Here is a 16,276-nt window from a genome sequence, read left to right as displayed (position 1 = left end):
TATAGTTTTAATTTGATTTGTAAAAAAATAAATAAATAAAACAAACAAATGCCATCATAATATGGCGTTAAAAAAAAATTGAATAAAAAAGAAATATATATATATATATATATATATAATTTATATAATTACTGTATTTATATACATACATATATATATTATTATTATTATTATTATTGTTTTTTTTTTACTTTTTTTATAATTTTATTTCTTTTCTTTTGAACACTATTTCTGTTTTCTTTTTTATTATTTGTATGTGTTTCATTCGATTTTCTTTTTTAAACACTATATTTTTTAGCACTTGTATTTATATTTTAATTACTAGTATCTAGTTTTATTAAATGTTAACACTTTTTTTTTATTTCATTTTAGGGGGGGCCAAACAAACTTGGTGATAGCATTGGGCAGATGACAGGTCCCCTTTGTGAAGATATCTGGGGTCTATTAGTTCCACAATATCTCCCCTGCCCCCCATTTCAGGTCATTATTATGCACAGATCATGCTTGATTAGCTGTATCCGGGATGTAGCGGCTGTGAACCCAGAAGTGATGAAATCTTCTGTGCTTCCGGGTCCATTAGTCCCAAAGGAGATCGGGGAACGGAGCATTTCTGAGGAAGGAGGAGCTTGGGAACCACCTGCTAGGAGGTCGCTTGTACAAAGCCATGCATCAGCTGATATAATCTATAACCAAGTCTAGCTTTTGTGATTGGGTGAGAGGAGGTGTTCCTTGGCCCCTCCTCTCCCCTCGTCCAATCAGATATCAATGAGACTTTTGTATGAATGGGGGAGCAGATGAATGTCTCACATACTGCTGCTCATTGAGTAAAATTTCTGACTTCCTAACTATAAATATGTCATTACTTTGACGTTAAATTCCGGGGTAATGGTAGCAGCTAGCTGCCATAACCCCAGTATATTTATTTAGAGCAGATAGCCAGCTTTCTGATAAAAGTGGTCCCAGCGGCGGATTCACCACGGGACCACTTTTATAGGAGGTGGGAGAGCCATCCCCCCCCCACACTCTCCCGCCACTCACCGGTCGTTTTCCGGGTTTACAGGAGCCGTCATTTACTGGAAAGATTTTCTCCCTTAACCCCTTTAAGACTGGAAAATTTTGCTGCTTAATGACCAGGCCCTATTTTGCGATTCGGCACTGCATTACTTTAACGGACAATTGTGCGGTTGTGCGGCGCTGTACCCAAACCAAATTGACATCCTTTTTTCCCCACAAATAGAGCTTTCTTTTGGTGGTATTTGATCACCTCTGCGCTTTTTATTTTTTGTGCTATAAACAAAAAAAGCGACAATTCTGAAAAAAAAAAAAAAACATATTTCACATTCTGCTATATAACTTCCCCCCAAAAAAATAAATAAAAAATACAATTTTTTCATCCTTTTAGGCCAATTTCCATTCTGCTACATATTTTTGGTAAAAAAAAATCCCAATAAGCGTATTTTGATTGGTTTGCGCAAAAGTTATGGCGTCTACAAACTAGGGGAAAGATTTATGTAATTAATATTTATTTATTTATTGTTTACTAGTAATGGAGGCGATCTGTGATTTTTAGCGAGACTGCGACATTGCGGCGGACAGATCGGACCCCTAACTGACATTTTCAACACTTTTGGGGGGACCAGTGACATTACTACAGTAATCAGTGCTAAAAATATGCACTGTTACTTTAATAATGACACTGGCAGGGAAGGAGTTAACCCAGGGGCGATCAAAGGGTTAAGTGTGAGCCTAGGGGGTGTTTTCTAACTGTGATGGGAGGGGCTTGTGAAATGATCATAGAGACATGTGATCCTATATAGAAGGATCACAGGCACTCTGTGTTCATTTCAGAGAGAATAACGGTCGGCTGTGTTTACAACAATTGACCGCTCTTCTCTCTCAGCGGAGATCGATCGCAGGTGGCAATCCGTGTCACCGGTCCCCTGGATCGGCATCTCCGCCGGCGGTGTGCGCTCGCCCCCAGGAGTGCTCCCGCGAACTGACATACACATACGTCGATTCACACAGCCTAGCCAGCCTGCCGCAGCATATATGCAGCAGGCGGTCGGCAAGTGGTTCAACCTGGAAGATATCCAGTCTGATATATAGCTGGACAGGAAGTCAAGTTTGGGCAAGATGGCCCTCACTTGGCTCTATGCCCTTGGAGGACCGGAGCAACCATGATGTCACTTCCGTTTCTTGGCCTTCAACTTTTTTAATTTTCTTAAAGTCAAAATTACAAATTTTTTTTTTCTTTTGCTTGTAAAGGTCAGTGAGAGATGTGAGGTCCTTTTGACCCCAGATCTCTCAATAAAGAGGACTTCTGGTTCCGATTGCCTAGTCACACTGGCTATGAAGACACCAGTAGCTTTAGCTGTAGAATGCCGCACTAAAAAAAAAAAAAAAAAAAAGTTTTTTTAGTGTTTAATTTTTTCAATTTTTTCTGCTTTTTTTTTTTTTTTTTTGTTGATAATCAAAAATATGCCTTCGTTTACCAGTAAATATGATCCAACACCCAAAACTTTTATAATTATTCGTTTATTTAATGTGCTGAAAAAAAATTGGAGGCCAGCGAGCCAGTGCAAATTTTGCAAGTTTTGTTCATTAAAAAACAAAAAAAATTCAAAAGTTTAAGGCGATTGCGTTCAGAGCTGCGTGCGGAAAATCAAGCCTTTCCCTTCCATCCTCCTCTTGTATTCCTCTTCGAATATTATATCTTGAGAGACGGTGAAATGGTTCTTCCAGTCCCCCACTATACCTGAGAGGAAAGAAAAGCCGGGCTGAGATTTCTCATGGTGATATTCCCAGTCTTCTGTCTTTTTATATCCAAAGGGTTTATTTTCATTGAGGGGGAGAATAGGACTTATCCATTGTCCCGGGGAGAAAGGAAGTTATCAGAAATTAAAGTAATTTTGGTTCCGATTTATTTAGGGCGTAGTGACAGAGCCCACCCACTTATTCTCCTTAGAGCCCACCCACTTATTCTCCCTCTTCAGTTCTCCCCCACTTCTCCATTCCTCTGTCACAACCAGTCCAGCACAGAGTACCCTGTTTTTTTCTGCATATGGGGAACATGTAACCTCCCCCATGGTGTATGGGAATGGTCTCCAAACTGCAGCCTTTTACTTGCTTTTATCTGGCACTTGGGTCACTAATTCTCCCACTGACACCAATGATGGGGCACTATTCCTCCCACTGACACCAATGATGGGGCACTATTCCTCCCACTGACACCAATGATGGGGCACTATTTCTCCCATTGAAACCAATGATGGGGCACCATTCCTCCCACTAACACCAACGATGGAGCACTATTCTTCCTGCTAACACCAATGATGGGGCACTATTTCTTCCATGGACACCAATGATGGGGCACTATTCCTCCCACTGACACCAATGATGGGGCACTATTCCTCCCACTGACACCAATGATGGGGCACTATTCTCCCCACTGACACCAATGATGGGGCACTATTCCTCCCATTGACACCAATGATGGGGCACTATTTCTCCCATTGAAACCAATGATGGGGCACCATTCCTCCCACTAACACCAATGATGGGGCACTATTCCTCCCACTAACACCAACGATGGAGCACTATTCTTCCTACTAACACCAATGATGGGGCACTATTCCTCCCACTGACACCAATGATGGGGCACTATTCTCCCCACTGACACCAATGATGGGGCACTATTCCTCCCATTGACACCAATGATGGGGCACTATTTCTCCCATTGAAACCAATGATGGGGCACCATTCCTCCCACTATTACCAATGATGGGGCACTATTCCTCCCACTAACACCAACGATGGAGCACTATTCTTCCTACTAACACCAATGATGGGGCACTATTTCTTCCACGGACACCAATGATGGGGCACTATTCCTCCCACTGACACCAATGATGGGGCACTATTCCTCCCACTGATACCAATGATGGGGCACTATTTCCCCCAGTGTCACCAATGATGGGGCACTATTCCTCCCATTGACACCAATGATGGGGCACTATTCCTCCCATTGACACCAATGATGGGGAACTATTCCTCCCATTGACACCAATGATGGGGCACTATTCCTCCCACTGACACCAATGATGGGGAACTATTCCTCCCATTGACACCAATGATGGGGCACTATCCCTCTCACTGATTCCAATGATGGGGCACTATTCCTCCCACTGACACCAATGATGGGGCACTATTCCTCCTACTGACACCAATGATAGGGCATTATTCCTCCCACTGATACCAATAATAGGGCACTATTCCTCCCACTGATATTAAGGATGAGGTACTATTCCTCCAACTGATACCAATGATGGGGCACTATTCCTCCCACTGATATCAAGGATGAGGTAATATTCCTCTCACTGATACCAATGATAGGGCACTATTCCTCCCACTGATATTAAGGATGAGGTACTATTCCTCCAACTGATACCAATGATGGGCACTATTCCTCGCATTGTCACCAATGATGGGGCATTATTCCTCCCACTGACACCAATGATGGGGCATTATTCTTCCCACTGACACCAATGATGGGGCACTATTCCTCCCACTGATATTAAGGATGAGGTACTATTCCTCCAACTGATACCAATGATGGGGCACTAATTCCAATAAGTCACCGACCTGCAGGTCAAGAAAGTCAAAGGAAAGTCCTTAGCTGCATACATGTTTATGTCTGCAACTCATGATATTGAAGCTAGAGAACCAGAATGAAAGCCAGGCACTCATGTCAGACAGTCTCTCATTACAAGCTTACTTTAAGGCCTCATGCACGCTAGACATTATAAAAACACCAGTAGTGTTAGCTGGGGAAAGCTGTAGCTGTAGAATTAGTTTTTCAGCGATTTTGCAGTAGCATTTTTCAGCGTTTTTGGGTGTTTTTTAGCTTTTTTTTTAACAAAATGATACTTCCATAATAGGTTATGGCTCAAAAACACTGATAAACGCAGAATAGCTAGTTTTTTTGGTGTTTTTAAGCTTTTATTTGAGTTAGAGCGTTTTTACAGCTGAAAAACTTCTATTAAAACCCACTAATTCTGGGGCTTTTGCAGCCAGAAAATGCCCCTGCCAAAAACTGCTGATAACAGCCTGTGTGTGAGGATATTTTCGACACACTCCTTGTGACAGACCCAACCAGGACAGGGGCTTTTGGAGGGGACTGCAGGGTGGCCTCTTGCCTACTGACTATGGGCTCTGGCTTTTAACCACTTCTGGACCCAAAGGATTTGCCCCCTTAATGACCAGGCCATTTTTTGCCATTCGGCACTGCGTTACTTTAACGGACAATTGCGCGGTCGTGCGACGCTGTACCCAAATACAATTGATGTCCTTTTTTCCCACAAATAGAGCTTTCTTCTGGTGGTATTTGATCACCTGTGCGATTTTTTTTATTTTTTGCGTTATAAACCAAAAAAGAGCGACAATTTTGAAAAAAACAAACAAACAATATTTTTCACTTTCTGCTATATAACATTCTCAAAAAAGAAAAAAATATGTAAAAATAAATTTTTTCATCCTTTTAGGCCAATTTGTATTCTGCTACATATTTTTGGTAAAAAAAAATCCCAATAACCATATTTTGATTGGCTTGCGCAAAAGTTATCGTGTCTACAAACTAGGGGAAAGAATTATGTCATTTTTATTTATTTTTTACTAGTAATGGCGGCAATCTGCGATTTTTAGCAGAACTGAAACAGGTCAGACCCCTAACTGACATTTTTGACACTTTTGGGGGATCAGTGACATTACTACAGTAATTAGTGCTAAAAATATGCACTGGTGACACTGGCAGGGAAGGGGTTAACCTTGGGGTGTTCAAAGGGTTAGGTATGAGCCTAGAGGGTGTTTTCTAACTGTATGGGGGAGGGCCTTGTAAAATGATCATAGAGACCTGTGTTCCTATATAGGAGGATCACAGGTGCTCTGTGATCATTTCAGGGAGAACGATGGTCAGCTGTGTTTACAACAGCAGACTGTAGATCTCTCCCAGCAGGGAGCAATCGCGGGTGCCCGGCGGCAATAACAGCCAACGGCCCCGTGGATCGGCATCCCCGCTGCCTAGTTGGGATGGGTGGGCAAGCACGTGCCACCAGACGCTCACCTGCCCCCACTAGGCAGTGGGGATGCCAGTGGCCCCAGGAGCGCTCCCGCGAACCGCTGTGCAGGTAGGGTGGTTCATGAAGCCGAGCCAGCCTGCCGCAGTATATCTGCAGCGGGCAGTCGGCAAGAGGTTAAGGGATCACTACTATTTGGGAGTTGTGTGCCTGGAGGACTCTTAAAGTGGTCTTGTTTCTGATTCAAGTTCATGTCTTCCCAAAACACACAGACTCTGGGAACTGGAGGACCCATATAATATTTGGGTTCTCCTGGCCCAAACCAGCAATGACTGCTTTAGATTGTCATACTCAGATACTCATCAGTTTAAAGCAACCTGATTCTGGGGCCTTCTGATATAATCTTTTATGTGTTAAGTGTCTTTCTCCCATTGCGTGCATTCCCATTGTTAATTAACTGAATTAAGTCACCTATTGTTTCTGTCTGTTGGCTAACTCTTGGAGGTATCTATGATAGGATTAGCCTTGTGTCAGCTCTACCTCATTATCTAAACCAAACAGTCATTCCTTTAGTTCTATCCCAACATCTCATCTGTGTACGATGCTTGGAGTAAAAAGGGTTGGTATTAGCCCTCGGTCTGCTCGGAACGGTTTTGAGGGCAGGAGGCACTGTTTGGTGGAAGGAAGCACCTAATCAGGTTGCTAAGAGGTTCCATCACACTCCTCATTTCCCCAAAAATCCACAAAACAAGCAGATCTAACAGACTGATATGCAAATTTAGACTTTTAGTCAAAAGTCAACAGCAAATCTCTCATCCCTCACATCCATATGCAGAGGGCATGGGCACATTATCCTCGCAGGAAGGGCAGGGGCATCTTTGATGTGTGAGTTGAGGCAAAAATTAATATTATGTTTTACGGTTAGAAATGAACCTTTTCTCATAAATGGGGAGATGGACTGATCCATGACAAATGACGGGATGGTGCTGTAATTGGCCATAGGATTCTCCTTCATAGCCTGGAAGGCGGTGTGCTGATGGATCTTCTCCAGGACTTCCTCTGAAAGGTCCTTTCCCAGGAACCTCATGACTTTACAGATCTCACGCCTCGAATCCTGTTGAGAATGAGGCAATGAATGATGGTTTACTGGGAAGATGTTTGGTTTTCCACATGCCAGGTACCTACTTACCTCGATTAAGTCCTCATAGAAGATGTAAAGCACTTGGTGGTGATCTTTGGCATTCCACCATCCGAGTACGTGGTCAAACCAGCTTCCCCAGGGCACTATTAGAAAGAGATACATTTATTCTTCATATTCATCTTATCTCGCTGAGCATGCTCTGTTCAGCTAAATTTATCAGGCAGAATCCACAGAAGAAAATGTAAGTGACATCCCTCCCCTAACATCTCATTAACCACTTGACCTCCGGACCACCATGCGGCACTGAGTTACTTGCACGGTCATGCATCGCTGTACCCAAATAAAATTTATATAATTGTGTTCTTTACCCACAAATAGAGCTTTCTTTATTTTTTACCACCTCTGCGTTTTTTATTTTTAGAGCTAATAAAAAAAAAAAAAAATTTGTCAATTTTGAAAAAAAAAAAAAACATCATTTTATACTTTTTATTATAAAAAATATCCAAAAAAAAATGTAAAAAATCAAATTTCTTAAAAAATTTAGGCCAATATGTATTCTGCTACGTTTTTGGAAAAAAAGCAAAAAAAAAAAAAAATTTCCCAATAAGCGTATATTGATTGGTTTGTACAAAAGTTATAGAGTCTACAAACTATGGGATATATACCGAAATTTTTATACATTTATTTTTTTTATACTAGTGGTGGCAGCGATCAGCCACTTATAGCGGGACTGCGATATTGCGGCAGCCAATCTGAAACTAACTAACACTTTGCGGGAGCCAGTGACACTAATACAGTGATCAGTGCTAAAAATATGCACTGTCACTGTACTAATGACATCGACTGGGAAGGGTTTAACATCTAGGGTAATCAAAGGGTTAAATGTGTGCCTAGCCAGTGTTTTTATGTACTGTAAGTGCTGCTTTTACTAAGAGATGTAATGGATTTTATTCCCTGCTTTGCAGGAAAACAAAATCCATCACCTTCACCCTGTCAGAACGGAGCACTGACTTGTTTATATTCTGTTTCCCCTGCCGATGATCGGCGGGTGTTGGCAGACATCCATTGCCCGTCACCTGCTGATCTGATGGATTCTGTTGTGAGTTATCACAGCAGAAGCAGGCCGCCCGCGCCCCCTATATCAGAAGTGCAGAATCATGTACTGTACTGTATACATACCTCCCAACTTTTTTCAGATGGGAACGAGGAACACCTATTAGCAAAAGTTTATAGGCATAGGACCAGGGCCAGATTAACGTAGGGGCTATTGGAGCTGCAGCTCCAGGCCCCTACCTTTATATAGGCCCCGGGTTGGCCATATTCACTGTTACCGCTCTTCTGTCACTTGTAAACACAGAAGTCTGGCTTCTATGCTCGCTTCCCAAGGCAGCTCCCTCAGAACCTCCCCACACAGCGCGAAGGCCGGACAAGGAGGGACAGTTGCCGATGCATAGATGTGTTTATGGGCTTCAGAGACAGCATCCCATGTTGAATTAGGCATGCATGGCTGCACCCTTCCTCCTCTGGGTGCATGGCAAGGCACGGCCCTTAAGGCCCTTCAAAATCCTCAGCACCAAGCCCATGATGCTCTTAATCCGGCCCTGCATAGGACATGCCCCTGCTATGCCCCCTTAAAGGAGAATTATTTAAAAATAAAAAGATTAGTTAAACCCACAAGTGCTTTTTTTTTTTTTTTTACCTCTATTATTCCTTTATATTGGCTTTTAAAATTTTCCTGTGGTCTAATGAGACCAAGATAAACAAATTTGGTTCAGATGGTGTCATGCGTGTGTGGAAGCAACCAGGTGAGGAGTACAAAGACAAGTGTGTCTTGCCTACAGTCAAGCATGGTGGTGGGAGTGTCATGGTCTAGGAATGCATGAGTGCTGCTGGCACTGGGGAGCTACAGTTCATTGAGGGAACCATGAATGTCAACATGTACTGTGACATACTGAAGCAGAGTTAATGTTGCCTTTCTTTTTGATTGAACCAGTCTTCCCATTCTCCTCTGACTTCTGACCTCAACAAGGCACTTTCCTCCACACAACTGCTGCTCACTGGATATTTTCTCTTTTTCGGACCATTCTCTGTAAAACCGAGAGATGGTTGTGCATGACAATCCCAGTAGATCCACGCAGCTGCTGCTCATTGGATATTTTTTTTTTTGGACCATTCTCTATAAACCAAAGAGATGGTTGTGTGTGAAAATCCTAGTAGATGAGCCGTTTTTGAAATACTTAGACCAGCCCCTCTGGCACCAACAACCATGCCACGTTCAAAGTCACTTAAATCCCCTTTCCTCCCCCATTGTGATGCTCGGTTTGAACTTTAGCAAGTCATCTTCACCACGTCTAGATGCCTAAATGCATTAAGGTGCTGCCATGTGAATGTCTCATAATCAGTTTGTGTTACCAAGCAATTGAACAGGTGTACCTAATAAAGTGGGTGGTTAGTGTATATACACTATTCTGTCAAAAGTATTGGGACGCCTGCCTTTACACGCACATAAAGTTTAATGGCACCCCAGTCTTAGTCCGTAGGGTTCAATATTGAGTTGGCCCCCCCTTCACAGCTATAACAGCTTCAACTCTTCTGGGAAGTCTGTCCCCAAGGTTTAGGAGTGTGTCTATGGGAATATTTGACCATTCTTCCAGAAGCGCATTTGTGAGGTCAGGCACTGAAGTTAGGCGAGAAGGCCTGGCTCACAGTCTCCGCTCTAATTCATCCCAAAGATGTTCTATCGGGTTGAGGTCGGGACTATGTGTAGGCCAGTCAAGTTCCTCCACCCCAAACTCGCTCATCCATGTCTTTATGGACCTTGCTTTGTGCACTGGTGCGCAGTCATGTTGGAACAAGAAGGAGCCATCCCCAAACTGTTCCCACAAAGTTAGGAGCATGAAGTTGACCAAAATGTCTTGGTATGCTGACGCCTTAAGAGTTCCCTTCACTGGAACTAAGGGGGGCAAGCCCAACCCCTGAAAAGAAAACTCAACACCATAATCCCCACTAAAACCAAACAATCTTCCGTTATAGAAAAATGTGTACGACTGTCCAGTAAAGCCTTCTGTTGCTTCATTTACTCACCATTTCCGGATAGGAAAGTTGAGAAGTAAGTCTCCCAGTTTCCAGGATCTGGCAGACCCCTGTTCATCCTCTGGAAGTGGAAGTATGAGACCATGCTATCCTTGGCATTCCTAGCAATGTATATAACCTGCGCAGAAAGAAAGCGTAAAGAATTATTGTCCAAATCATTTCTACAAATGCCAAGCATAGAAACATAGAAACATAGAATGTGTCGGCAGATAAGAACCATTTGGCCCATCTAGTCTGCCCAATATATCTGAATCCTCTGAATAATCCCTGGCCCTATCTTATATGAAGGATAGCCTTATGCCTATCCCATGCATGCTTAAACTCCTTCACTGTATTTGCAGCTACCACTTCTGCAGGAAGGTTATTCCATGCATCCACTACTCTCTCAGTAAAGTAATGCTTCCTCATATTACTTTTAAACCTTTGCCCCTCTAATTTAAAACTGTGTCCTCTTGTGTTAGTTTTTCTTCTTTTAAATATGCTCTCCTCCTTTACCGAGTTGATTCCCTTTATGTATTTAAAAGTTTCTATCATATCCCCTCTGTCTCTTCTTTCTTCCAAGCTATACATGTTAAGGTCCTTTAACCTTTCCTGGTAAGTTTTTTCCTGCAATCCATGTACTAGTTTAGTAGCTCTTCTCTGAACTCTCTCTAGAGTATCTATATCCTTCTGGAGATATGGCCTCCAGTACTGCGCACAATACTCCAAGTGAGGTCTCACCAGTGTTCTGTACAGCGGCATAAGCACTTCTCTCTTTCTACTGCTTATACCTCTCCCTATACATCCAAGCATTCTGCTGGCATTTCGTGCTGCTCTATTACATTGTCTTCCCACCTTTAAGTCTTCTGAAATAATTACTCCTAAATCCCTTTCCTCAGATACTGATGTCAGGACTGTGTCAAATATTCTATATTCTGCCCTTGGGTTTTTACGTCCCAGGTGCATTATCTTGCACTTATCCACATTAAATTTCAGTTGCCAGAGTTCTGACCATTCTTCTAGTTTTCCTAAATCCTTTTCCATTTGGCGTTTCCCTCCAGGAACATCAACCCTGTTACATATCTTTGTGTCATCAGCAAAAAGACAAACCTTACCATCGAGGCCTTTTGCAATATCACTTATGAAGATATTAAACAAAATTGGTCCCAGTACAGATCCCTGAGGTACCCCACTGGTAACATGACCTTGTTCTGAATGTTCTCCATTGACTACAACCCTCTGTTGTCTGTCACTCAGCCACTGCCTAATCCACTCAACAATATGGGAGTCCATGCTCAATGACTGCAGTTTATTGATAAGTCTTCTATGTGGGACAGTGTCAAAAGCCTTACTAAAATCTAGATATGCAATGTCTACTGCACCTCCACCGTCTATTATTTTAGTCACCCAGTCAAAAAAATCTATAAGATTTGTTTGACATGATCTCCCTGAAGTAAACCCATGTTGTTTTTCATCTTGCAATCCATGGGATTTAAGATGTTCCACAATCCTATCCTTTAATAGGGTTTCCATTAATTTGCCTACTATTGATGTCAGACTCACTGGTCTATAGTTGCTCGATTCCTCCCTACTACCTTTCTTGTGAATGGGCACGACATTTGCCAATTTCCAATCTTCCGGGACGACTCCTGTTACTAATGATTGGTTAAATAAATCTGTTAATGGTTTTGCCAGCTCACCACTAAGCTCTTTTAATAATTTTGGGTGTATCTCATCAGGACCCTGTGACTTATTTGTCTTCACTTTAGACAGCAATCTTAGAACGTCTTCCTCTGTAAAGACACATGCATCAAACGATTCATTAGTCATCCTTTCAAGTGGAGGTCCTTCTCCTTTTTCTTCTGTAAAAACTGAACAGAAGTATTCATTAAGGCAGTCAGCTAGCCCTTTATTCTCTTCTACATACCTTCCGTCCTTTGTTTTTAATTTAGTTATTCCTTGTTTTAATTTCCTTTTTTCATTTATATATCTGAAGAATGTCTTATCCCCCTTTTTCATAGACTGAGCTAGTTTTTCTTCTGCCTGCGCTTTAGAAGTTCTTATAACTTGCTTGGCCTCTTTCTGCCTAATCTTGTAGATTTCCTTATCTTCATTGCTCTGGGTTTTTTTATAATTACAAAATGCTAGCTTTTTATTTTTAATGATTTGGGCCACTTCTGCTGAGTACCACAGTGGTCTCTTCCTTTTTTTGCTTTTACTGACAAGTCTAATGCAATTTTCTGTTGCCTTCAATAATGCACCTTTTAAGTAGTCCCATTTCTCCTGGACTCCATGTAATCCGTACCAGTCTGATAAGGACTCATTTATGACTAATTTCATTTTTGAAAAGTCTGTTTTTCTAAAATCTAAAACTTTTGTTTTTGTGTGGTGTGACTCTTTCACAGTTCTTATATTAAACCACACTGACTGGTGATCACTGGATCCCAAGGTTTCGCCTACAATGACATCATATACCGAATCCCCATTTGTGAATACCAGATCCAAAATGGCCTCCCTCCGGGTTGGCTCCTCAACCACTTGTTGCAGAGACAACCCCAGTAGGGAATTTAGAATATCTGTACTCCTGGTAGAACTTGCTATTTTGGTTTTCCAGTTTATATCTGGAAGATTGAAATCTCCCATAATGATAACTTCTCCTTTCATTGTCATTTTAGCTATTTCTTCAACTAGTAGATCATCTAGTTCTTTGACTTGACCAGGTGGTCTATATATCACACCTACACGAGTTACTGCATGATTAGCAAACTGCAACGTAACCCAAACTGACTCAATGTTGGCCTCACCAACTTGTATTAGGTTAGATTTAATGCTATCTTTCACATACAGAGCCACTCCTCCTCCTTTCTTGCCTTCTCTGTCTCTTCTGTATAAAGAGTACCCTGGTATGGTTATGTCCCAGTCATTTCTTTCATTAAACCATGTCTCCGTAACAGCCACTAAATCTACATTCTCAGATGCCATAATTGACCCAAGTTCATTGATTTTTTTACCTAAACTGCGAGCATTTGTAGACAGGACTCTGAGCTTATCATTTCTTAACCTCTGTGCTTCTGACCTGTTCTGGCATTGTTTCGGGGGGCAATTGGACTCTTGTAATTCCACTCTTTTGCCCCCTCCTTCCTAGTTTAAATACTCTTTCGCAAATTCTTGGAGTTGTTCACTAAGTACATTTGTTCCTTTGAGAGAAAGATGCAAACCATCTTTTTTGTACAGTTCCTTTCTATTCCAAGTAGAGCTATCATGAGAAACAAAGCCAAATCCTTGCTCTTGACACCATTTACTAAGCCATATGTTGAACTCCTTTATGCGCCTCTGCCTATCATTCTGAACATTATGCACAGGCAGAACTTCAGAAAATGAAATGGTGGATGCAAAATCCTGTACGTCATTTCCAAGCTTCTCCTTCTTGGCTTAGTTTTAGTTTTATGTGAGTGATACACCATCAGTAGGCATGTGACGAAGGAAAAAAATGTGTTTTCTTTAGTTACGATTCATTATTTAAATAATTTAGTTTAGTTAAATTTGTTTAATTTGTTTTCGGAATTCATTTAGTTTTGTTTCATTTATTTGTTTTCAAATTCAATGCAAATTTTCCAAATTCGGGTCGAATTGAATTCAATTTGACCAAATTCTGAAAACTCAAAATCGGGAATTCGAATTCAAAGTTATTCCTTTTGAAATTCAAATTTCAGAAGACGGTTAAATGCTATTTTATTTTATTATTTTCTATTCTTTTATTTTCTCTTCTATTCTATTTAAATTTGTTCTATTCAAAATTCAAATTTCAAAAGACTGTTTTATCCTTCCTATTCTATTGTTCTATTCTACTCAAATTCAAATTTATTCTATTCAAATTTTGGAAGACAGTTATATTCTTTCTATTTTTTCTATTTTATTCTAATCTATTATATTCTAAATTATTATATTTGAATTTCTGAAAAGGGTTATATTCTATTTGTTTCTATTCTTTTTTCTATTCTATTATTTTAATTTATTTTATTTTCTATTCTATTCTTTTCTATGCTATTCTAATCTATTCTATTCAAATTTGAATTTGTTCTATCCAAAATTTGAATTTCAGAAGATCGTTATATTCTATTCTATTATTTTATATTTTATTTAAAACGATTCTTTTTGAATTTATGATATTCAAATTTCAGAAGACAGTTATATTCTTTCTTTCTATTCCATATTTTTTTCTATTCTATTCTTTTATTTTCTATTCTATTCTATTCTATTCTATTCTTTTCTAATCTATTCTATTTGAATTCAAATTTATTCTATTCAAAATTAAAATTAAAAATTAAAATTAAAATTTCAAAAGACTGTTTTATCCTTCCTATTCTATTGTTCTATTCTACTCAAATTCAAATGTATTCTATGCAAAGTTTGGAAGACAGTTATATTCTTTCTATTTTTTCTATTTTATTCTAATCTATTATGTTCTAAATTATTATATTTGAATTTCTGAAAATGGTTATATTCTATATTTTCTATTCCATTATTTTAATTTATTTTATTTTCTATTCTATTCTTTTCTATGCTTTTCTAATCTATTCTATTAAAATTTGAATTTATTCTATTCAAAATTCGAATTTGAGAAGATGGTTATATTCTTTATATTATATTCTTTTCTATTTTCTTCAAATCTATTGTCAATATTATAGTTGATGGTCAGCTAAGGTTGGTTCGGTGAGCCATGTGCCTAACCCCAATTCCAACTCCGCTTCCTCCTGTATATTTGTTTGGGAGCTGGTGGCTTTGGAAGCCTTAGTCCCCTATTTGAGGCCTGGTATCTTTTTGTTGTTTACTTGATACCTCAAAAAAGTTGATTGTCTTTATTTTTGTAATGTGTTTGTTATTGATAACTACATTTTGTACTAAAGTTTTTTTCTCTTTGCTCCTTCTCTCAGGTCCTTGCCCTCCTATGGGCATCCAACCTGTTTTTATTTTCTGCTTTTCCTTCTACTTTCTGTGATCCGTCCAGGAATCCTAAAAAGTCAGCCTCCAAGCAATTATGTAATTGATAATGTACTTGATTGAGAGGTAAGAAATCCTCACCCCACTACACACCATGGCTAGCCCACATACACAGAAGCCAATCAAACAAACACATAACGTGCGCCTGAAAAATGGTGTAAGACCTTCAATTATTTCCACGTGGTAGGGGCTGGGATAGTGTTCCTCCAAGAAACCCACTTTCCATCCTCCTACAAACCTAATTATATTCACAAGCACTACCCAACCTTCTTTTTCGCAAACACTCCAGATTATATGCCGGGAATGGCCACATGCATTGCCAAGGGCCTAGCTTTTTCCCATTTGTAGACAGACACTAACCCAGAAGGCCGTTTTCTCTTGGTTAAAGGGGATCTGGAAAGCACCCTAGTGACACTTCTTAGCTATCATGCCCCCAACAAGGACCAATGGTCCTTCTTTCAAAACTTACTTCAGCAACTATCCCCCCTCTTTCTTAATGGGACTCTAACATCACCCTGGATTCATCTTTAGATAAGACTCGTCCAACGGGCTCTCAAATTCTGAAAACCAGAAAACTAGGTACCGTATTTGCGAAATGTTGCATGACAATGATCTAGTGGACAATTGGAGAGAGTTCAACACCCGTTTCCTGATTGGCCGTAAGGCAAACAATTGCCATTGGCCAAGGAGGAGGACTAGGGAGAAGCGGAGGATTAGGAGAAGCCGCCGCTGCATTAGGTAAGTGAACGCTGGTTTCTCTGCATGCTGTGCTAACTCTGCATTTAAGGGGGCACTCTGTGGTCACTCTACATTGAAGGGGGCACGCTGTGGGCACTCTACATTTAAGGGGGCACGCTGTGGGCACTCTGCATTTAAGGGGGCACGCTGTGGGCACTCTACATTTAAGGGGGCATGCTGTGGGCACTCTGCATTTAAGGGGGCACACTGTGGGCCCTCTACATTTAAGGGGGCACGCTGTGGGCTCTCTACA

At 40.6% G+C, this 16,276-nt stretch overlaps 1 protein-coding gene across 1 annotated transcript in view; it reads right to left on the bottom strand.

The window, feature by feature from the left end:
• Positions 1-2,585: 2,585 nt before the first annotated feature.
• LOC309558528 (uncharacterized protein) overlaps positions 2,586-16,276 on the bottom strand; it is a 99,195-nt gene continuing 85,504 nt past the window's right edge. Inside the window, exons 20-23 of the mRNA XM_082261608.1 lie at positions 10,297-10,423; positions 7,261-7,355; positions 7,005-7,185; positions 2,586-2,755 (exon numbers count right to left, since the gene is read on the bottom strand). Coding sequence (XP_082117734.1) covers positions 2,643-2,755; positions 7,005-7,185; positions 7,261-7,355; positions 10,297-10,423 — 516 coding nt within the window. The 3' untranslated portion in view covers positions 2,586-2,642. The remainder of the gene's footprint in view (positions 2,756-7,004; positions 7,186-7,260; positions 7,356-10,296; positions 10,424-16,276) is intronic.

This window comes from Pelophylax lessonae, assembly GCF_965119305.1.
Source record: "Pelophylax lessonae genome assembly, chromosome: 6".
Classification (NCBI taxonomy): Eukaryota; Metazoa; Chordata; class Amphibia; order Anura; family Ranidae; genus Pelophylax; species Pelophylax lessonae.
Note: the sequence above shows the minus strand (reverse complement) of the source record. Positions and strands in the feature narration are given on the sequence as shown.